Source organism: Bombus vosnesenskii, unplaced genomic scaffold (assembly GCF_011952255.1).
Source record: "Bombus vosnesenskii isolate JDL3184/JDL3185 unplaced genomic scaffold, Bvos_JDL3184-5_v1.1 scf7180000013263, whole genome shotgun sequence".
Classification (NCBI taxonomy): Eukaryota; Metazoa; Arthropoda; class Insecta; order Hymenoptera; family Apidae; genus Bombus; species Bombus vosnesenskii.
In genome coordinates this window covers 5961117-5986761 of record NW_022882923.1, presented here as the reverse complement: position 1 = coordinate 5986761, position 25645 = coordinate 5961117, and the positions used below count along the sequence as shown (strand labels likewise).

The window sequence follows — 25645 nt, the reverse complement described above, 5'->3', positions numbered from 1 at the left end:
TGAATTATATAACCTCATTTTGCAAGTCAGGAAATAAGTATTCTACGTTGACAATCCTTTGCAAATTTTTTTCGTTATAAACAGACGACGAACGATTTGGTCGTTCCTACTCGTTGATTATAATACCAAGACACAGTCGTTCCCACAGCATTACGCCAGAAAAGGATGTATAGTTAACGGTGTACTTAACGATATTTTGTAATTGAACGTATGCAAGTTGAAATTTTGCTAGACTCGGTCATAATCGTAGTCTTGTTAAAATTAGGCGACGATTGTTAAAGAAAAGATATACATCTTAACGGGCGAAATATTTATTCGTAATCTTCTCAGAATAAATAAAACGATTAGTTTGTATATAAAAAAAAAAAAGGAACACAAAATGTAACATCCTTTGATACCTACATCTTGCTTTATTGAACGAAAAATCGATCGATCGTTCGTTAAAAATAATTTCATTTTCACGTCGTTCATTTAACACTTATTACTAATTATAATATATGTATATTGTAAAAGTTGTTTATTATAAATTATTATAAATTTATTATAAATTAACGTCTTGAATAAGACAAAAGGTATTGTATTGTCGATAAAAGACCAGTTAAGCCGCGTTTAAACCTATTTCTCGGATCAATTCATATAGCAGCATGGATAATATTCAAGTACATATATACTTGCGAACGTAATAACGGTGTGAGCGACCTCTGGAGCGAACGAAGTTTGGAATATTTTGACAGATTCGTATGGTACGTTACGACGCTTTAAGTAACACCATGAGCAATATTTGTTCCATTCGTTCTATCGTTCTGTTTCTGTCATATTACGTTCGTTCTGTTCTGTTCTGTTCTTTCTATATTTAACATCTCTTTCGTATCCATTTTCGTGGAACCAGTTGCTTATATATTTACGCGATAAACATAATGCAGTTAGTGTCAGTGTTTTGAAAATTGTGTTTGGTCATCTATCATCGGTAGAACTCGACGAATGGCGTTCAGCTAATTTCGTAAGTATTCTTATGAAATTTTGAGGGCACACAACATGTCTTATGCTATTTTCTGGTTTAATGTGCAAATTTTATTATTTTCACGGCACTCATTTTCATATCAACTATACCATTGGTTAATTCTTCTTAGCTTAAAAATATTGGTCACTTCGTCTAGATATTTGCAAATAATTTGAATATATTTCATGTAATTGATATACTTCTGGTAAAAATATTGAAAATATTGGCCAACAGAGACAGCTTATATATACCTATCATAAATACGTTTTATTTACTATACAGTTTTATATTTATGGAAGAAAATGACGAAATTAATTGCTTGATTTTCTTTTCTTTCGAAATATTTAAGATAATTAACGACGCTACCTGCTGCAATTTTTTATCGATTCGTTTCTACATACAATTTTTCTTTTTTCTCACGGTAAAAACTAACTTATAAGAAAAAATTTCGTTCACAATTTATCGAACACTCGTAATTCTAATTTTATTAAATTCCTTTTGCAAATCATAGGTGTTTAATTTACTTCGAAACTTTCTTATAAAATAACCTTCAAATAAAACAAGAGCGTCGTTGTGATACGTATCAAGTTCGAAATATCTGTCATTCAAAAGCTCCAGTTTACTATTTTCGAATTCTGTGCAAAATGTGTCAAGTTCCTCGTAGCTTTGTAGTGAACGTAAAGCAATATACGGATCTGATGGAAACATTTACGAATATTTAATCAACAAGTGAGACAACGTATTTTGATGTGAACCATATAAAACTATATTTCAGCATTAACTGCCATGCTACTTGTATTCGACCACTTTGTTTCCTATTTTAAGGAAATCGAAATTTTTGAAACAAGTTTTTGATATTTCAATTAGATAGTCAGAGCATTGAAATATTCAAAAATTTACTCGTAATGCCGCAGTAATCAAAAAGAAAACGGAGAAATACTTTACAAGGTAGTTGCAAGTACAATTATAGTTATATATATAGCATGTAACGCTTCTCGAAGATATACCTGCAGAGTGGGCCAAAAGTCGTGGTGCATCGGAAAAATAGGATGAACGAAATTGAGAAAAGAAGGGGAAATAAATCGGAAGCGTAGATTTTTCAAAATAAACTTTCGTTTCATAGAGTACTGTAATTTCAAAATTTCGCTTTCAGACCATTATACATTGTATATCGTTTGGTAATGAATTTTAGATCGAAGGCTACCGTAAAATAGTAATTTTTAAGTTTTACTCCGAAGCTTTTGTATTTTGATTTAAAAATTATTTTAAAGAGGCAAACCATAATTTGTAATATTTTTTAATCGACACTCTAAATTATTAGCTTTTCCATACTCTTAAATTTCTTTTAACCGGTTTTATTTTAAAACTATATTACAAATTATTAGATAATCAAATTTTTTTTAATAATATGGTTTTTAACGTAATTTGATCAACACCGTAATTTATCGTTAATGCTATATTTACTGTCTTTAAATAATTTCTCTAATACTTTTTCTGAAGCAAGAACGAAGGTAGTTTAATATATTATCCAAGACAAAAGTTCTTATCGCGTCCGAATACATTTAACAATCAACGATTAAGGAATAAAATAAATGTCGAACAACTATTATACAAAGAGAATATTTTCTCCGGAATAAGAAGATTATCCTGTTCTTTGCTGCACCAGGATTTTCAAATATATTCTCTGTACTCGAAGAGGTGGAAATTGTTGATTTCTCCGCAGGAATTGTCTGTGAAACATAGTGCCTTTCTAGCCACTTAGAGCGAGAGACGATTAACAATGTAGCACGCATAGTGCAAACGATCATTATTAAAAGCACCTTACGCTTTGTCGACGATATTGCAAGATCTAATGATAAACATTGAATGTCGCTGTTCACTCTTTGCTTCGCGAATAATTTTCACGCAAGGCAAAGTACTTGTTCTTTGTCTTCCTGCTTATGGTTTAAAAATTGTAAAATCGCGCCGAGGATCGAGCAAAGCGAATGTGTTCGAAAAAAGGGAATCATATTAGATAAATTTAAAGTACGATCATCTGATAGAATTTTGTCGAGATTTACGGGCAATCAGCTCTGATACAATTTTCTCAAGACTCAAAGAACTTTGATAATGATACTTTTTGAATAACAATTAAACCAGAGGTTTTTAAACCACACTGTTCAAAATGATTGAAAAGTACATAATTCTAACAAATAACATTCAATTCCTTAAAACTTATTTCAATAAACTTGAATGAAGAATATATAAGATGGAACTATATATGTATACATATTCTGAATGTATATGGTGTAGCAAATGACATTATATACATACATATATCGAAGAGACTAATGCATTGAATATTTGATATAACTTTTCGACTTGTGTATAGCGTATTTAGTTTAGGTGTGCAGTGTGTATATAGCATTATTTCTATAGCTATTGAGATTGCATAAAAGTTGTTCATATAACGAGCAAATGTGAAAGATAAAAGATATCATCGACACTTGAAATCTTGATAAACATGGTAAAGTTAATAAAGATATTCGATAAATTATTGTTCAAACATGCACTTCATATGCATCTTAAAATACTTAATAAATTAGCGATAATATATAATTATAAATATAGAGATGTATATCTACAAAAGACACGTGCATCGATGGTGAAATTTTTATACCTAGCAATTTCAATAAAAGACTCGGAAATTACTTCATCGAATCAAAAGAAATTCGATATCTCACGAATGAGAAAACCTTCGAAAATTTTGTCGCTTTTTCAATAGACGAAGAATTAATAGCATTTATGACATAACACGTAACACTTTCTCTAAACTTTTTAAAAATAATGTAACTTTTTAATCCTCTTGAATAGTGTGCACACGCGTAAATTATACTTACCGCACGTAGTACTAACAATAAAATTTCAAATGGACTTTGTGCTCTTTCCTTTCTTGAAAAAGCCGATCCTACGATAATTCTAGTGCCTTACACGAGAAGTGTTTCATTTTGGAAAAAGAGATAGCCGCGTAACGACACTACCGTTGCAACGATAACGCAAAATTTCTATTCGAATGGTGAAACTAAAATTATCTTCACTCGCCAGTTTAAAATTAACACATTCTGAGAAAAATATCTCCCGAGCTGGTCTGTTGCGTAAAGAATATATAGCTTGTCGATCGAATAAAATAGAATAGAAATAGCCTGACTTAATAAATTTTCAGGGTTTACAAAATTGACTTTCCATTAGCAATACAATAGCACGATTCTAGTCAATATACAATAGTTTTGAGAATATGCACATCCCGTTTATCAGTGTTAAAACTTCTGTGGGAGAAAAAAAACTATCAGAAAAGCTATTACACGTGTAACCAACTAATTTGTATTTCATTTATATTTAAGCGAAATAACGAGTCGAACCGATTTTGTGGAAGTTGGTATATTTGCAAAGGTTACAGGAAAATAACGAATTATATATTCTGCTCGAAAATCTGCTGATTTTTATTTCGATTGAAAAATTTGGGAAAAAGCGAGACGAGAAACTCCGAAAAGTGTGCTTAAATGTTCGAATCTGACTGTCGTGTAATCGTTTATTGCATTAATACTAATTTAATTATATTAATAATACGCGTTAATTATGCATAGAATCAAATAATACAAGAATTAACGCAATGGGAAAACTGGTAACGTAAATGGAAAAATTGGTCGAAACAGGGATCGAGATACGTCGCAAATTATTATACGGAATCGATAATATTTTTATCAACATTTTAATAATAATTTTTAAAGGTACAGAATAAAGAGAATTCCTTAATGATTTTTCGGATTATTTAATTTTCCATTTGCCAGCAGAGACGTTTTAGTGCTTATGAATGGGAGTGTACATACAACTAATTACGTACTATGTATTTAATACGTAAATTTAACACATACTTAGAACGTTTGTATATAAGCGGACGCCCAAGAATGCTTCATAAGATCGTATTTTCTAACGTTGCGAGCAAAGGCATTATAGGTTGTGAAGACAAATTAAAATATTTATTCAGGCTATATTCGCGCTTTTTGGATGAACAATGGCGAACAATTATGTTGGCACAGTGTGGTTAAAAGTTATGGAAATTATTATTTAATGATGAAAATATCTGTACAATTATTATGAATGAAAGAATAAAAGGAAAATATGCGAATTGAAAGGTGATAGGTTTCCATTCTAATGTTTTCAAAAATTTCTGTGCTTACGAGAAATACGACCCTTCTTAAATTAGTTTTAGTTAAACAATGCGTAAAAATTAAGAATGAAAAATTATTTCTTAAGCGAGCTTTAGAACGAATACGAACGTGAATTTGATAAGAAAGAAAAGAGATTTTGCAAATAATTTTGCTTCGCTTTATCAAACATTTTTTGCTTCATGAATCTCATTGCGACAATTATATTCTAATTAAGATAAGTTGTATCATAAATGATGTAAATAAAAAAAAACAACAGTAGGTCCAAATAATTGACTAACAGTTAATTTAAAAAAGAAGAACCTTGAATGGTGAATATTTTAATTCACGAATTAAATAGTTCGAACCGAGATTATTCAAAAGTATTTGAATACAGAATTTGCAATTTTTATAACAGGAAATCTCAAGGTTTTTACTGGATCAATCGTTTCGTAGTGCTCCAATGTAAAAAGCATGATGTATATATGTATTTGTTGTCTGTGTAAAAAAAAAGTATTTAACAAATTGTTAAAGATAACGTAAAATGTTATTTAAAATAATACTGCAAACTCATCGATATAGGCAAATGATATAGGTGCGTTACATTTTTAATGGCAATATAATTAACATTATTTTCAATGAATCTCTTGAAATCTGTAATTTACTGAGAAGAAAACTCACACCAAGTTTTTCATTTAGATGAACGTGGATCGAGGGTAATAAGTTAGAAAATGTTGTACATTCGATTCTATCTGCGAAATAAAATGTATATAAATAACAGGTTTAATTAACGTCGTTGCAACTTTTATCATTTTCATCGCATAGTTTCTCGGTATAATTGTTCATTCTTAAGTAAACGATTTTTTATTAAACAATTGTACGACGCCGTAATTGTTTCATATTAATTATTTTTCAAACTATATCGTTCCCGAAACCTTTTGATGGAATTGAAAATACACGGTATAACAAAATGTTTTTAATACACTGAAATTTTAAGTCACGAAACTGCGAACATTTTACAACTTTCCCTTGATCGATAAAAGGAATCATTAAAATGATATATATATATATTGTATATACAGCAAACGCGTCTTCAACATTTATACAGCGATCCAATGTAAATGTATATAAAAGTGCTCTACAATATGCTGTAGTATATAAAAAAGTGATTTCCTATAAAAATAATCGTGGTAGAAATAAATATTTTTTAAGAATCAGCGAGCTGTTGAATTAACCGAACTAACAGGAAACTCAATAGAAAAATACGTTTACTGGATAAAAATTTGTTTTATCGTATTTCTTATTATTGTTAATAAAACGAATAATAATGAATATTGATAAAATTACGCAAGACCTCAAACTATGAAGACAAATTATTTATATGATCTTAAAATTAAAATTAAAATTTTCCATCTTTTCAACATTATAGAGAAGAAAATTTAATCTACTTATAAGAAATCACTTCTTTTTACCACTTATACCACTTATTTTGGAATATACCGTATGTAGACGTACGATTGCGCCAATAACGATACTAGCAATGTTATTATTACTATTATTATGATTATTAATAATGGTACAATAATACCGAATATGAATAAAAGGGTTTGTAACGAGAATTATAATTAGTAGGTGTAATAAAGAGTAATAGAAATATTGACTAAGAGCGGCATTGTAAAGAAGAACAATGGTATTATTAGTCATCTCTTTGAGAGCTCGTAATACTATTTTCAATATAACTGTATTCAATAATAATAGGCAGAGTAACGATACTTATGGCGATGATTATGTATACAGAACTGCAACAGAGTTCTCGCCTTTCATTTTTACGAAAGAAAGAAATATATGAAGCTGCAAATTTTTACGTGACTTTGTTACTTAATTTACCTTTCGGCTACCACGAAACGATATTTCTTCCATTTCTATCAGGTCATCGTGACGGATGAAACGAAAGAAAAAAAAAAACAACTTTTGACATTTATCTCAAATTCATTGAAAATAAAAAATTCATTCGTGATAGTAATGAAACCTTTGTTTCACCGATGTTCGAGGTCTATAAATGAGAAGTATTAATATTTCAACTAACTTAAATTACTTTCTAGACGCGTATGTCCTTTTACAGGAATAAAGAGGAAAATGTGGAATGGAAAAGGATTAATACAGAAATACAACGAGTGACAAATTGTTTAAAAAATTTAAACTCCTCTCGCATCTATTCTACATTGATCTTTCATTTACTCGTACAGCACATTTTCGTATATACATGATTATAACACACTTCATTCGTACAGACGAAACACGCATACATTGTAACACTAGACAATACTACGCTATCTTTTGTAATAGGAATAATAAACTTCGAGTTTAAAAACGTCGTCCCAAATTAGAAAAGTTTCGCTTCTTCCTATACGTTCTCAATTTCTATTTAGACATAATTATTATTCAAGCACAGTAATTATGAATTTGTGGAAACCACTGTCAAGTATCACTTGTATCTTTAACAACGTCTTTCTTTGCTCCTTTGATTATAAACTAATGACATTTAATGACGTAACTGTAAACTTCTTAAACTTGGAATAAAAGGTATCCTGGAAGACGTTCTTAAAAGAAATTCGAATAACTCAATCTTCACTTCTTGTAACTGCTTATGAAGAAACGATAACAGAGAATGAACAATATATTAATACTAGCAGTCATCAAAATATTATTTATGCAAATAACATTAATTACTATTATAATAATGAAGAAGAATGAACTGATAAAATACTGTCCGTGTAACGTAATCGCACAATTATTTAAATATTCGTTCGAATGATGTTCGTGCGAATTGGAAAAGTCTACAGTTCAGAGAAAGACAGTTCGACGACACTTTGTACAAAAATAATAGCTACAGACACGAACTATGGCCTATAGTTTATTCAAATATATGCATAATTGAACGTCGGATGAAATCAAGTCAAACTGTTTCTCATTGATGTTTTGGAAAAAATACTGGCTTCACGTGTACAAAGAGTGTAATTTGTTGGAATGTACGAAATGATCAAATGTTGTAATAAGCGTATTATTCGCGTCTTTTGTTATTCCTTTACCTGGAAATGTTCAACTCTTTTTCTGTGGAAGAATCAGTGCCAACAATCCTCCAACTGAAAGTAATCGAACAATTAATTATTATCAATGAAACTTGATTTGGCATAAGGAAAAAAAGGCAAATGAGCAAAGGAACTGGACAAGTTGAAAGGAATAAAGATGTTTACTCACAGATCACTATACTGCCGACCAAAAAGATTGGCACCTCGCAGCTGATGTCGAGCAACATTCCAAAGGCTAAATTGCTGGCGATCGCGCCAATTCTGCCAAAACAGGTCATCATACAAATCGCAACGGCGCCTACATGCGTTGGAAATATGTCAACCACTATGCTGCTGATCACGAAATTTGCTGTGACTATCATCAACGAGAACATGCAGCTCACCATTAAAATTTGCAAGGAGGACTCGACGAAGTATATCGCGAAGCCAAACATTCCAGCCAACAACATGGTTGTTACTGAAACAGAAAGGAATTGTGCAATTTTTAAACGAGACCTCGCACGCTTTTCCCGTCTAACTCACTAAATTCGTTTCAATGCAAATATTTCAAATTTACCTGGAATTGTTCGTCGGCCAACGCGATTTGCCAAATATCCAGATACGATGTTGCCAAGCAAGCAAAATGCGTTGATCGTCAATGAATTGATGAAAACCATCTCGTCCATGTTAGATGAACAATCAGTCTCAGTCGTCGAGTTAATTAAAACGTTCGTTGAATTAAGCGAAATATTTGACGCTGGCGTCACAGTAGCTTGCAGGTCACTTTCTTGGATTAGTTTGCAAACGCTCACGCTTCGATTGGGATGTAAATGTTGGTAGCTTTCAAAACGATTGAACAGCTCTGGTAACCATAAACCGAATCCATAGTATCTGAAAAATTATAAGATGAATTTTATTTAGTAAAGGATATAATAACGTAATTGATCGATTACAAAATTCTTCGACAATCTATTTAGTAGATTAAGATATCGAATCTTTCATTAAATTATACAGGGAATTCCACAGGTTTCTATACAAATATTTAATATATACATTTTTCTTGATTTTTATGTTAATTAGCGTGAGAAACGTCTGTTTAATCTGAAAATCAAATAAGAAGACGTTCCATTAATATGGAATTGATTAACATTATATCCAATCTCAAAATTACTCTTTTCTTACAGGAAATAATGTAATTGTTTGATATTATTCGTATTTCTGTTTACTCTGTTTCTATCTATAAAATATGAGAGATATGCAACACTGTGGCAAGTATTTTGTATTACAAAATTGTAGCAAATATCACAAGTACATTAAGATTGTTAACGGGCTAGAATTTAATCGAAGCGTGGCAAGATTGTATCCGCGATATGATTTATGAACAGCTTACCCGCACATATTCGCAAAGTAAATAGTCCAACAGAGAAGCGCGTATTTCAAAAGTGGCGGTGACGCGAGCGAACGCATCTGTTGCCAAATATTTTTCAGCAATTCCATTAGTACTCTGGACGCGGAGAAAGACGTATTATTAACATTATTAATATTCATCGTATCATCGGACAACAAGACTTTTACCTGAAACACAAGTACAACATCGTTAGACACGAATTTATTCCCTTCGTCATATTTTTTACATATACATGGATGTTCGGCTACAGGTGTCAGGAAATTCAACGAGTGATTCTTGGAGTTGAAACAAAACGAAGATCAATAATAAAAAAGATCGCGTTTTCGGTTTTGGTTTTTAGTTATTGACAATTAAAAAAAATCGGTTAAAATGCCCCTGCACGCGAGCAAACCTCCTTACACGAGCAAAAGGAGGTCAGCCTAAGCAGCGGGGCGCACAGTGATCCTCAATCCCAACGATATATGGGCGGCAGCTTACCTCGTACAGGTCGTAGAGAAGATCATCGTATTCAGAGATTTTAACGTACCGTAATCGTCGAGTTATATTGCAAAATGTCTTTGCGCTGGATATAGTCCTATTGCGATATTTTCCGGCGTATAAACATCGCGCTTTTGCGTCCTGTACGCGTCCGAAAGTTCTCTAAATGTATACATTTTATAATAAATATGGCTACAATATAAATACTGCTACACTGCATACAACACTCACAACGTATACAACATGCTCAGTATATACTCAACACACTACGGCACACGCAATATAATTATTATTAATTATAATATTTTCAGTTCTGTGAAAGTTTTTCGTCGATTGTCGAAACGATTCTGTTCGTTCAAAACTGTTCAACTCTCTTGCCTCAAGATGTGTAAAACATGGAAATGTAGTTCTGATGAGTTCATTCCGTGCTCTTTGCCAATGCTTTCACCTTCTTTGTATAACTATCCAGCTACAGTACAGGAATTATCCAGCTACAGTCATAATTTAAATTTCCTGACACCTGTACCCTGTATGTTTAATATTCTCTACTTTGATAACGAAATAAAATTAAAAAATAAAAAATCACGATGTATGTACTTTAAATAGCCGTAGTAATTTTGATAAGAATTTTTGTCAATAAATAATATTGCCTTAAATTACAAAATAGGCGATATTTAAGAAAATAGAAATTGAACGATTGAAAGATTAATTAATTTAACAATTGTTAATTTTGTTGATAGCAAATGCGATGGCGATGATGATTCGATAGTGTCTGTGCTTCCGTTTGCAATTTTTGCTATTTGGTACGGGTAATGTTGTTAATTTCAAAATTATTAAGTTGCATCGATGCTTACGGGATAGTCGTCCTCGTTACGGCCAGTGTTTATCGCGTAGATTTTTCGTAAAATTGCCAGTGCTTCGTCCGTTTTTCCCTGAGAGACCAAAAATTTCGGACTTTCGGGATATCTAGCCGCGATCAAAGTTACCATTAACGTTGGTATTCCAATAATAGCCAGAAAGAGTCGCCAAGAATTATACAACATGCCATTGAATCGAAGGGATATTGGCAGCGGTATGATAATCCAAGCCAAACCTAACAAACAGAGAAAGTCCTTATATAGTTGCATAATAATTTCTATGTGTAACATATTTAAGAAATATTATTATGAAATTTTTCTAAACATTTGATCAATGTTCTTTCAATTATTAGATTATTACGTACCAAGATCATTAACTAAAAAATGTAATATTAAATTTGTTAGTTAATTATTTAATTTTATTCGTTATTATTATAATTATTTATTATTCAAATAGTTGTATTGGTAAATAAGAGTTTTACAAAACTGTAAACGATTCTTACCAGGCAATATCAACCACGATAGGGTCCAGAAGAATCCTACGTAACAGATAGTTTTTACTCTATGTTTCGCTGTGTGGAATTCACCAAGGTATGTATAGACGAGAGAACCAGGAGCTCCTATGCTAAAGCCAAAGAGTAATTGTTAAAAAATAATATACGTAAATTATAATAAATAATATTAACATATAACAGAAAATCCTTTTTGCAAGTTCATGCGCTTACTACGAACACGCGACTTGTGTAAAAGTCGTATTAATTTTACGAAGCGATTACAAAAATTCATATATTATCGAGATTGCAAGGAATAATACAAAATAACGAAAGATATATCGTAGATCGAAATAAACGTTAAGTTCGTATTTCTTTTTCTTTTTTTTTTTTTTTTTTTTGCGGTTTTATTATATGCGAAAATGAGCACGATACTATGGACTGACTAGATATATAATGCGATATTTATTACATAATATGTAATATACTTACAAGAATCCACTGAGTGCTCTGAAAATTAACAGCACTTTAAAGCTTTGAGAGAAACTTCCTCCAATTGACAAAATACTGTCACTTAATAAAGTAAGGAGGAGAATATATCTCCTTCCGTAGGCATCTGCAAATACTCCCCAGAAAAGGGAACTTACAACTCCGCCTAATGAAAGAAAATATCAGGTTAAATTAAACGTGAACTAAATACCGATAAATACCATAGCAATATCGTCACAATATTACGATGATATTAACATGATTCTATCTTTTTACAGTTCGTAGTTTAGAGGATGTAAATTGGTAAATAAGAAAAATAAGAAAAAAAATTTCTTCCTATAAGTTAACTTTTCGCAGTAAGTTTGTTTTAATATTCAATTGAACGATAGAATACAATTGTTTTCGATAATTCATATCGTATTTGAGTATTTTCTTTTCAAAAAAAAAACTTGATTACGAAAGTATAATTGATTGTTACAAAATAGAAATTTCGTATTTTGAACGTCCTAGATCATGTAACAACTTTTGTCTTCGACGAATACTATATGCAAGGAAAGATTAATCGACTTTAGTCGTACAAGCTACGAGTGGGATGTTATATAAAAAACTGCTCTTCAACTTTCCTAATGAAATAAGTGCTATCTAACGTGTCTAATACATTGCAATAAATGTACATAGGTAGTTGGGATATCGTAGTATTTTTATGTTCCTACTAAATAATTTTTTTTACTATTGTACTTGGCAACCACATTTTGTTGCATTATAAATAATATAATCATTTTACACATCTAGTAGATCATAAAATGTTTTATTTCCAAGTATTATCGATAATGCTTTAGTTTTTCTGAATTGAATTCCAATTGAATTCGAATTAAATTTCCAATTTGTGGAAATACTGAAAACATAGTTAGAATAAATGCGACTGACAAATAACGAATAATGCAATTGAATAAAATTAAACAATCATAAATACTTTACTTTTACATTTTTACTTAATCCATTTGCTAAAGGAAACGAAAAAACGAAGACGTTTTTAATTATCGTTTTTCAATGTGGATCCTATCCATTTTAAGGGGTCAAATTTGATTTTCCAATAAAACAAAGCTGTTACGAATGAACATAGGACGAAGAAAAACCTTTATGCAAAACGTTCAGTAGCTTGTAACTTCTTCAGCTCTCATTTCGCTATATTGGACAAATTATACGAAAGAATTTGAGGTTTCTTTTATATATTCGAACGATTTAAAAAAATTAAATAATCTTACGTTTATACTTCTTTTGTTTTCGCAAGTTCCGAAGCTTCCGGATTTCAAGGACACATTTAAAAAATACATTATCGACAGACTTCACAGCCGGAAGATTAGAAACTCGGAAATAAACGTAACGGCTGTACGTTTGCTTTTGACACGCGCATTCTTAAAATAAAAATACATGATTGTGTTGATACCTAAGAGAAAGGCGACGTTCAAAAGACCTTTTTGTTCAGAACTCAAATCGAGATCACACTCTGCGGATGGTAAAATGTACGCGTTTATTCCGTTCTGACAACCAACGCAGAGGAACATTGCTCCACAGAGTAATACGAAGCCATAGTGGAATTTTCCGTACCCTAAAACAGTAAATTAAATTTCCCATTAGTCTTTTTGCCGTTTGAAGTGGTCAAATTAATTAAATACTAACATGACGTTGAGTATCTGCTCGTGTAATTAATTGTATATAAATCAAGAAGTTCTCAGAATTGAAGGATTAATACACTGTGAATGTGGAAATTGTAGAAAATGTTGGATTATAGAAAATTAATTGCGCTAGAGTGTATTAATAATTTCTGGTTACAGTGTTATTATTTAAATTTGTATTAAAGAACCGTGTATATCGTTTTAATGAACGTAAGTGAATAACAAAGTAAATGAAAAATAATAAAAAAAGAAGTAACAGAGAAACAAAAAGAATAATTCGTACCACACAGTTTGATGGCTTTTTCGAAATCTGCAGCGCTTTCCTTGCCTGCATTGTTCTCTGAACAAACAAAAAACACATACGTATATTAAACATTTGTATTAAAAGAATTCAGTAAAAAATAAATATATGTAGTATAGAATGTTGTATACATTGGGAATATTTTAGTTATATTATATTAGTTTTTAAAAAATATTTTTATGAATTAACTATGTACCTATAATTGTTAACTTTTATATGTGTTTGAGAAAATAACTACAATTTAATATTTCCATATAAATTAACGCTGTAGTGGCAATATTTATATTATACCAGTTTAATGATCACCTTCGATTTAAGTCGCTATAACGAATATCGAGGACATGCGATCCATATCGATGCTATGACAATCATTATTTTCATAAAAATGTTATATAAACTTACGATTTACCATTACGTGAATAGGACACGGTCTCCAAGTTGTATATTCACAATTGATCCAACTAACAATTTTGCAAATATTATATCTTATTATTTGATTATTTATATTGTTACTATTAAATATACAGTATAAGAAACTATGTCAAAAAAGATGATGATATTTAGTGGCAGGAATATTTATTTTTAACATAAATCGTTTTAAGAGCTACTTTGATTATCTTTCTTTTTTTCTAAAAATGTTATAACACGATTATACACGATTTACCACAAACTGGGCTATTTTTTAAAATATTAATCAAGAAGAGAAAGTTATAGAAAAGAGAAAATCTTTTTTTTGTTTTCACAAGAAAGATAAATTTTAATAGAGAAATCTGTGTTCTCAGATATTAAATCACATTCTTATAGATATTTACAAAAGCTCAGAGCTTTAAAACAAAATCTTCTAAATAAATACAGGCTCTATATACAGTTTCATTTATTTACCTCGACCTTCGAAAAAAAAATATATATATATATATATATTTGTATCGTTTCTCCACTTAGCCCTCCAATTAAAGTCGATATTGTGTAAGGTGAAATTTATCATACACAGAGCGGAATATCGCCAAACAGAATTCTTGACATTCTACCGGGTCGTTTTTAATTACCATTAGCACAATCAAGATAGTGACACCAGCAATTGATGGTAAATGCACAGTAAACGAAGTCCATTAAATTTGTCTTTACGAAAGGTCGACATAACTTTAGCTGTAAAAGTATCTTCAGATAAGACTGAACGACAGCTAGTACATTACATATGTTTTATAAAAATTGTTAATCGCAAGAAAAGGGAATTTTTATCATGTTAAACAGAATACTTTTATTCAACCCCATGTTTAATATAAAATAATCGAAGGTAAATAAAATAAATCAAACGTAGAAAACGATTTAAAACAATTCTTGAATCATTTTATTCACATACACGAGTCACGTTTTTCAATTTTTCTGGATAGAAATACGTGAATCGATAAAGTCACGCGCAATTTAGCTTATGATAAATATAGTAAATAACAAACAGACTATCGAAAATAATTGTAAGATCTCGTGCTGTGGGAAACGAGCCAAATACCAGAAAAGAGGACAGCTGTATACTTAACCTGCATACAGTTTTGCTAAATAGTTAGTACTATTATTAGCTATGTTGACATTCGATATATGTATATAGGTACTGTAAATAATTCACTAAATTAGTTATGATATTTATCTAAATTTCTTAACTCACCTATATAGCGTATATTTATCGATCAATTATCGTGTCAATACTGTCAGCCTAAAATTAAATTAATTCTATCGAATATTACAAAGAAGCAACTCTATATTATATCTAACAATTTTGAAATCCAACATTCCTTTAACGTGGCAAATTTATCTCTTCGCGCATTTATTGGGATATTTGTTTAAAACTCCTTCGTCTCTCTTTGAATCTTTAAGAAACTAACTTTGGGCGTTGGTCGTCGCTACTACGATGGCGCATGCTTTTCCATTCGCATAACAATAAATTCCGTTCGCTTGTGCTTTTTCATCCTTTGGAGATCACAAGACGAATCGAAAACACGTATCCCCTTTCTGTTCATTGTATGAAAGCTTACTTCGCAAATAGCTAATTTCAAGTACGAACAATACAACTGTGTTAACATTTCTATATTAGATCATCTCTTAACCGCTTGATAACAATGGTAAGTCACGTTGCAAACATCGTAGAAACAGTAAGATCTATATCTGTCATAATCTTCTACGAAAATATGTGCGTGCATCCTTATCCGTTCTTCGTACACTCGCGTTAATTAATAGACAATTCGTTAAGAGAACACCAACGATCGCTAGTTGACGAAAAATTATTGACGAAGAAGATTTCGGAGAATTCATGATCATTTCGTTACGGGGAATTTCAAACCGCGAAAGCAATTCTAATTAAAATTTCTATTAAACATCCTATTCGATATCGCTGAATAGGTCGAGCGTAGGTGTTTTGATAAAAGAAAAAAAATTGTACGAAGAAATATGACTTTGTTCAAATATTTTTCAGCAATCAGCCAGCTTAGAAATCGAATCAATGAAGTGACGTAAATCGATCGATTGCTAATATAAACGGCAGATAAAATGATAATGAAAAGGAGTAATTATATTCTAACATTTCCTCTATCGTACCACCTGTGGCATATTCAAATACGACGGATATGTCTGCAGATCGACCCCCTGTACTTTTTAACAAATACACGAACAAACAGCAGGTTTGGATCGAAATTACAGCAACAAAGGTTGAAGGAAGTAATTATTGTGACTTCAACAATAATTACTTTGATGTTGTTTCGCTTGATTATACCGCTATACAGGAACATGACTTTTATGCGGCGAATACGAAACGAAACCAATTTGATTTGTCGTAAATAGATACAGTACCGTTGCCCATAACTATTATTGGCCGTGAATTTGTTAGAAAAATCGGACAAATTTTACATTATTCAGCGTTTCACATTTACAAAGCGTATGCCAATGTAGTAGCAGATTTATAAGAAAATAAGTGAAAAGTAGAAGCAATAGACAGCATCCAATTTTTACTGGATATCAATAATCGTAATTGTCCTAAAACACTTGTAATAGGCATAAATGAAAAATCATACATTTAAGAAAAATGTAACTATCGTTAAATAGAAAATGATCGCTACTTTTTGAGGAGGGGGAGGGAGAAGCGAAACGATACGATCGAAGTAGAAACATTGTCCTAGAAATTTGAAATCTGACTGTGACACAACTCGTTAAATATTTCGTATACGTATAAAGTTTTGTATCAATAATCTCGATTCGATAATTCAATATTTATCTCAGAGAGTAGTTTAGTACGATCGAGAACAAAATTCCTTCTTTATCAAATTCAAGCTTCCTCGAAAGACACGTAGTTCGGTTAAAGAATCTCTGGCTAAGAGGATATCGAATCTTTCATAACTCGTTCTTTGCATTTTTAAACGATAAAAAATGCATAATTATCGAAATACAGGTGACAAACGAATAGTAACGTTAGCTATGTAATTTAACGAAATGATGAACTATTAAAAAATGACGAACCTTGATGATGTACAGTATAATATGTACACAATAGTTAGAAAAGTTTCACGATTTTGATAACGTTTTCATCGTTCAATCGTGCGTCTTTTCATCAACAATACCTGTCATTGACGTAAGAAAGCACAGTCAATCAATGACGTAAGTAACCCTGGTATCGTATAATACGATACGTTAAAGGCAAAATATTTGATTGTGGAATTTAATTTATTCTACCTACATTTGTTTTCATGGTCAGAATTGTTTTAGCTGCGGATTATCATTTTACTGTTTAGTAACAATGCAGAAGAACAAGCGATGACGCAAAAGGACATTACGCTTTCAAAAATTACGTTCACGCGTATTTTTCACTAATATTGACAAATTCGCTGAAATGCAACATTTTCGATCGTTTACGAGAGACGTTTGGCAATTTCGAATGTTTTAAGTAAATCAGGTCGATCAAAAGTTTGTCCTCTGTCATTTAAAAAAGAACTGACGATCATAAGCCTTTTAATAATGCAATATTATAGTAATTATTTCATAATAATTACACAATTTTTCAAACAGCCTCGAACAATTTCCAAATCGTATCGTAACCAAAAATAAGATATCGATTATCAATATGCTATGACATTTGATGTTTATCGGCATTTTAAATATTTCACAATCAAAATAATAAACTCGGACACGATTTTTGCTTTGTAAATATAATTTATTTACAAATATCTTTGTATTTGCAGTTTTCCATCTTATCGAATTTGAACGTAACACACTGAAATCATGTTTATACCTGTAAAGAGCCTGTTGCCAATATGTTATTTCTTTTGTAGTCATACAATTTTTCTAAGTAATCTTTTCGTAGCACTGCAAACTGTTTTAACGAGATATTTATAAAAATAATGATATCACATAAAAATCGTGAAGCAGATTTAATATCAAATTTTAACTCTTGAAATAATCATCCTTCAAAGCAATGGCTATATCTACATTTTGTTTTCATTCTGATATTTCCTATTATTATGAGCCTGCTGGCGTAGTACCAGTGGCATATATAAACGATTCTTCGGATCCGATTAAAATCTAATTAAAATCTTAAAATATCACAGCCATCGTTATACGTTGAAAGGGGAAAAAAGCCGGGTAGATGGATTGTTTAAAAATGATTTTTAGCATACGCATATTATCTTTGCTTAATATTTATGCTAAATTATTTTGATCCCACGTTATTAAAATTCCGTACTACGATAGCCTTCTCACAAATGATTTATCTCGCACGTGAGAATCTCTTTTTCTATGTAGAACGATCGCAATAATAATAACCATTATAAAATCATGCAGGAAGAAAATCGAAGAAATCAACATTTATTTAAATCCAGATAGAATATCGTGCTACTAAATAATCTGCAAATTAGAAATGCTACTTTCTGTTATTCACATAAAAACTCGATAAACTCAATGAGAGAATGATTCGACGATTTTAAACGTAAATCATTTTTAATAAAAACAACAATCCGAACAACGTCGAAGAAATTTAAAAGAATGATAAATTATTTGAAAATGTCGTGAAAACCTAAATATTTCAGAATTTCACAAATCAAATGTTCACCGAATAGTTTAGATCGCTATATTTATTATATCTTCTTTCGATCGGTTTCATATTTATAAATTACTCAAATCTCCCTCGAAAAATCATCTTGGATAAACTACAATATACACGGCAAATGATACTGTATTTTATAATATTGAAAAATTAAAATGAGGAAATAATCAATTACCGTGTTAATTACATCCTATCAAATCACTGAATAATACCCTATCAAAAATCATTGTCAACGAACGTATCTCAACATCGTTCCGATATAGTTAAAGAAAAGTAAAAAAAAATAATAATAATAATAAATAAAATGGCCCATTTTACTAGAAAATGAAAACAGAAAAATTGGTAGGAAATACTTACCCACTATATAGGACAAGGAGGCAACCTGATTAACCATAGCGATTAAGCTTGCAACGGCTAGAACACTAGTCTTCTTTCTTGTCAAACAGCGAGCAAAGACTGCCGTTGAAAGCAGGCAGAATCTTATGTGTTACCCTCTGTAGCGCGGATGGAAAACGTTCGCGCGATCCACGGCCGCGTCTCTTTAAATATTGTCATGCGCTTGTACGATCGGCCAGGGTCGAATCCCCGCGCGATTCGCCAAACCGAAAATCGTCTCCCCTACTTTTCGCGCCGGTGAACCTCCACGTGCAAAACTGATTTCCCATTTGTTGTATCGCCTGTTCGCATCGCCAGTGACGCACGTTGCGTTTCGAGATTTCGGCGACGAAACTCTTCGTGTATACGCAACTCGCGATCGTTCGTCAAAACGCGTAAGCGTAAAAAGTGATTTAACTTTCAAGGAAATTATATTCGCGATACAAAGTGTCCATCTTTTCTCTCTAGCGAATCAATCTTCATTCTCATCTTCGTGCGTATTTGCGACTAACGGTACGTCGCTCAAATTTAAACGAAATCCATTAAATAATAAATAGAATAAAAAATGTATTTTATTCGTAATTCAATAATTTGATAATTATCGGTTCAAAGAACAAGTAAATGATAGCAATTAAGTTTGTACGAGCTTTAGCTTTACGAAACTTTGGAATATGTATAAATACCACGGTAAAAGTTGCAACATTTAGTTTGCTTCAGAGTTAGGAACTATGTGTCGATTAACAGGTGTTTATCTCGTTCAAATACATACTTAAGAATTACGTTTATATAATTAGAATTTTTTTCATAACTGTAATTACGTAATTTGAGTTACCACTCAGGACTTAAAGACTCTTGTGCGAAAGCTAAACAGTATCGATATCATAGAACGAAGGATAAATATTGATAAAAGTACATAATAAAAATGTTCTTTGTTGCGTTATTACAATTACAATTGCGTTGGTATATCATAATTTTACAAGTGATACATAGTTGTTATATCAGCGTTAAATTTAAATTAGACTAATATAACATAGTGTGTGCATATAATATAAAAGTAGTAAAATATTAATATTCAGCAATTTGATATTGGTATAATTCGATACATTTAACGAAAACAATTTATTAATTACATTGCAACGGGTAAAAAAATATGTGATATTGTATAATACTTTTTTTTTCGCCATTCCAATCAATTGCGGTTTTTCCAACAAATTTTTTACGTAGCAAAGTAATCCTCCTAACTTCTCAAAAAATTCCAAGTCTTTCGATCCGATTTTAAGCAAATTGAATTCAGTTTCAAAGGCTGTTGCGACAGTTTTAGAAGTCACCGTACTTACATACGACATTTCCAGTGCATAGCATCGCATGTTTGTTCGTCATGTTACGCGTCGGCCTTTCTTTAATTTTGTAAATTGAAAATTGCAAAATCATCATACAAATCGTTTAAAACATCTGGAAAATTGTCATCCGAATAAATGTACTGTTTGCGATGATGGACAAAGAGAAATCCGGAAGAAATATTGTAGGATCACGTAGTAACGAGAACGATTCTGTACAATCGTTGCGATAAATTTTCAACATGTACACAACTAATATAAAGCTAAAAAGTGTACTTTTCAAATTTTCGTTACTGGCTCAGATAAAAAGGTCGTAAGAAGTGATGTTTACCATTTTCTTCGGGATTTCGAAGAACAAAAATTTTTTCAAAAATTTTTTTACGCGTCGTCCAGAAATCTAATCCTGCTAACTATTTAGAACGATTTAAGTCGTTCGATCAAATTTAAAAGCAGATATTCTGCTTTAAAGACCGTGCTAATACTTATGTTCCCAATTGTATATTAATACGTATGTATAATTATAATTATAACTGAAAGTCGACATGTAAAACCGATTCTGAGATAAGATTTCCAATTTTGATTGGCATCAGCAATTACATATGTCCTTTAACACAAATGTGAAGATTGGTAATAATGTTTGTGTTGGGTGCGGTTGTGTTGGGTTGGGTTTGCGATTAGAAATGAATCAATATAAGTAGGTACTGTTTTACTGTCGCGCCTTCACTATGATGGAATATGTCAATAAGAAAGCGAAAAAAATGACATATTCTTTAAGTATTATTTTTATCGTGAGTACTACAAATATATTAATCCACGATAGAATAAACTGCAACTAATACGTATTTAAATATTGATTACAAGTATAAGTGCCTTCATTATCTCATAATTATCCTAATCAATGATTATATGATTTTAAAAATTTAATAAATTAAATATCTCTGAAATTAAAAATAATCAATATTTAATCAAGAAATGAGTATCAAATAAGAGATTTTCAAAAAATATTTAAATCTTATTATAATTAAACATCATTTATTTATTTTTCCGCTTTATCTTTTGTATAATTTTTATAACTTATCATGATAAGATCATCAAAATATCATAATTGGTGAAAGGAATGATATATTTTGATATATACTTTTTGTGTTTAAATTATATTTATTCTATATTTTTGACTTCCTTTTTCGCGTAGAATCACCCCCTTTCCGCTTGTACCACTAGTTATCAACCACCCTGTATATAATGTTTGATACTACTAGCAATGTTTCAATTTGGCGCAAATGGCTTAGTAGAAAGTTCAGTTATAGTAGATGTTTCCTCTTCCTTCTAACCTAGGTACGTGTTGTATTATTACGTAATTAAAAATTTTAGTGAAAAAGGAAGAAAAACACTATGTATTCCTATATTGACTGGAAGATGTAATTAGAGAAGACATATTTTTTAATGTAATGTTATGAATTTTATTAAAATATCTGAATGAAACTTGTAATAAATTTCTAGTAATATAATTTAAAACAGAAAGATACAGAAGATTATTTAATTCAAAGAGAAAAAACCTACGAAAGATTGAAAATAATTTTTTGATAACATCAGGTAATACAGAATTCATATATATAATAAAGTTATATAAATCAAATAGGTTAGAGTAGCACATGTTTTAATGATAAAACAGTACATTTCATCTTTATAACTCATATGAGATAAATACATTATTTCAATATATTTTATAAAAGTATTAAGTAAAAATTTCTTACTAGAAACCACTATTGTATAGTAACTTATAGAACATCGTTCTTATATAAACAGTACTATCAAATAATATTAAGAGAGTAATTTTTTGTTATCATCTTTAATCAATTATAGCATACTTATAATTTAAAAGATTCTTTTTTAAATAAAATGTACAGTGTTGATAATGTCAATTAATTTTCTAAATTACTTCATTCATACTACAAATATACGATTCTTGCACACTGTTATTAAAAATAGAAATAAACATTGCATGTACATCAATAAAACAAATCCTTTTCAATCATACTGAGGTAAGAAAAACAATACACCAATAGAATTAAATTATGTAATAAATTGTATTTTCTCTGTCCTTGAATATAAAAGTGACAATCGACGCTATAATAGAATTCTTTTATCAATGGTTAAGACTATGGTGAACTAGAACCTAACCTCATTATGAGTTTCTTGATTTTTACAATTTAAAAAGTGTAATATAATAATCTTAGTTTTTTCTTAAGTTATTCTTTTGTAAATAAAATAGGTGTGACATTAAGACTTCGCTAATAACAATCTTTAAATAAAATTAATAGGTATGTGTTAATTCATACTATTTATCTCAATGTTTCTATTCTTTATAATTATATGAATTAATATTGCAGTGTCACAAAAATGCTGCAATTTAATACGGCAGCTTTTACGATAGCAACCAAGTTTAATTCTCGATTTTTATGGCGATTAAATGCATCATTAAGTACAAATACAGCAGCAATAATCTCTGAGTCTAAGACTGCTGTTAAGGTAAAGTTTTATGTTTTTTAATAAAACTCTGTAATTACACACTTATTTTATATTTGAGAAATATTATCTTACTTTACTAAGAAAATAAGTGTTGATTTGTTAAAGCTTGGTGACCAAATACAGGAAATGATATCAAATATAACGATAGTTGATAAACAACACTTGGGATTGGATAAATTAAAAATAGAATTGTGTAAAGATTTAAATATAAAGCCAATAATTACTGAAAAGATTAAAAAAGCACAAACTGTACAAGAAATACTAGAAACTGTGAAAACATCTTCTATGCCTCAAGATGATATTTTGCATATTCTCAAAGCTATTTCGATTTGGGTACAGAATAAGGAGAAAAGTAAATCAAGTACTAAAATAAATAAAAGTTCTGTACAAAGCCAAACAGGAGATAACAACACAACATTTAAAAATTCTGCGCTTAATACTGAAGATTTTTTTTCTCATTATTATAATCTTTCAACGTCTGCAATGATCAAGGTAAAAAGGTAAAATAACTTTTCTTTAATTTTATTTCATATATATATATATATACATATATATTTGTGATTTGATGTAGAATATAAATGAATTAGCACAAGCAGGTGACAGAAATGTGAAACTTTTAAATTATTTCTTTAACAATATTATTGAATATCATGAATTACTGAGTACGAAAGCATGTTCAAATCTAATGTTTAGTATGAGCACTTTGAATTACTCTGATGAGGTAAGGCCAAAAATAATATTTACTTTAAGATGAAAATTAATAATTAAAAGATATATAAAAGTAGACTAAAATTTATTTTAGAGATTACTTAAAAAAATTTGTAAAGATTTCATAAAGAGTAAAAGTGTTTCTGGTAATGAAACTAATTTTGTAACAATAATATCTTTGTTAAAATCTATGGCATTTATCAGATATAAAAATAATGTATTTTTAAATCAGCTATGTGATGACATTATTAAATCCAAAATAAAATATAGCAACACACAAATTGCAAGCGTTTTACAGTCATTTGCAACATTAGGTTATCATTCTCAATATGTAAATGACATCATAGAGGTATGTAAGAAATCTTAAGACAGTTATATTTATTTATTGCTTTGAATTTTCACTCATTTGAATGAATACATTTTTCAACCAAAAGAGGTTTAAATGCACTAAAATATAATCTTATAATTAGGAATATTTCCCAAATTCAGAGATTGAGAAACTTCAATACTCTACCAGATTAAATCTTGTATGGTGCTTTGCCGTATTCAAAATATTGCAAAACGTACATGCTGAATCTGTATTAAATGAAAAGTTTGTTTCAAAAATATTGATCTTTGGTTAGTATTTATGATTAGAATGAAGGATTTATTTTACATTGATAATAAATTAATGTTTAATTTTATTATATAGATACAGAAATCAACAAAAAATTATCCTATCAGTTAAAATTATTAAATATCAATGGATATGCACAATATGCACTCAACAATTATTCCGGTAAGGTAGAATGTATATTTGGTATTCAAAAAGATATAAGTTAATTTACATATATTTTAACCAATATTTTTAGGACCTCTTTTGAATAATGAGATAGTACCACGTATAGTGAGCAAACGTACAAAACAAAAACAAGCGTATGTTGAAGCACTACAAGTCACATTAAAAAATATGTTGCCATCTACATCTCATTTCAATATGAGTATAAATACCAACATGGGGTTCCGTTTAGGTATTTAAAAAAATATTTCATGATGTGTATTCATTAAAAATTAATATATATTAATTAATTATTATTAATATATATATTAAGTATAATATCATACTTAAATAACATTATAGATGCTGAAATATGTGTGGATCACAAGTTTAATTTTATTAGTATGGATAGTGATACTAAAAATGAAAATTTCATTAAGTAAGTATGAAAAGGAAATTGAAATAATATGTAAATGTAAATTTCAATATAATAGTATATTTAAGAATCATAAATTAAATGACATACTTAATCCATTTTTAGGATAGCTTTATTATTAGTTGATTATTATGACATGTGCCTAGGAGATACAGATTATCAAGGATTAATTAAATTGCATAGACATTTATTGGGATGTAACAATTATGAAGTATTAATTATACCTTACCAATATTTTGGTATAGAAGATAAAATTGAAAAGCGTACAAGTTACTTAAGACATCAAATATTCCAAATATTTCGGAAAAAAACGGATAATAATTAACTATGATTTCATATGTTGTAATATTCGATAAATAAAAAAATTATAGGATGTAATTATGCTTATAGTTTACGTTACTTTTATTAATATTACTTACTATTCCGTTATTTATTAATTTGATTAATCATTTATCTGTTTCCTCGATTTCAA

The 25645-nt window shown here is 30.0% G+C and overlaps 2 protein-coding genes across 5 annotated transcripts; one reads left to right on the top strand and one right to left on the bottom strand.

The window, feature by feature from the left end:
• Positions 1–298: 298 nt before the first annotated feature.
• LOC117234596 (FAST kinase domain-containing protein 4) lies at positions 299–25567 on the top strand. Of its 3 annotated transcripts, XM_033495978.1 has the most exons (11): positions 22537–22785; positions 23016–23064; positions 23134–23272; positions 23378–23764; positions 23844–23993; positions 24075–24329; positions 24451–24598; positions 24672–24758; positions 24832–24990; positions 25101–25176; positions 25279–25567. In XM_033495978.1, exons 3-11 carry the CDS (start codon positions 23144–23146, stop codon positions 25496–25498), a joined length of 1611 nt encoding a protein of 536 aa, XP_033351869.1. In that variant the 5' UTR covers positions 22537–22785; positions 23016–23064; positions 23134–23143; the 3' UTR covers positions 25499–25567. The 3 variants fall into 3 exon arrangements, with proteins under 3 accessions (XP_033351879.1, XP_033351869.1, XP_033351888.1); XM_033495988.1 differs by lacking the exons at positions 22537–22785; positions 23016–23064 and adding an exon at positions 299–1000; XM_033495997.1 differs by lacking the exon at positions 23016–23064.
• On the bottom strand, positions 8268–19585 carry LOC117234613 (synaptic vesicle glycoprotein 2B-like). Of its 2 annotated transcripts, XM_033496009.1 has the most exons (10): positions 19389–19585; positions 13934–13990; positions 13422–13583; positions 11978–12140; positions 11498–11619; positions 10992–11230; positions 9643–9827; positions 8830–9143; positions 8443–8730; positions 8268–8327 (listed from the first exon to the last, which is right to left on the bottom strand). In XM_033496009.1, exons 1-10 carry the CDS (start codon positions 19423–19425, stop codon positions 8284–8286), a joined length of 1611 nt encoding a protein of 536 aa, XP_033351900.1. In that variant the 5' UTR covers positions 19426–19585; the 3' UTR covers positions 8268–8283. The 2 variants fall into 2 exon arrangements, with proteins under 2 accessions (XP_033351900.1, XP_033351909.1); XM_033496018.1 differs by lacking the exon at positions 13934–13990.
• Positions 25568–25645: the final 78 nt, after the last annotated feature.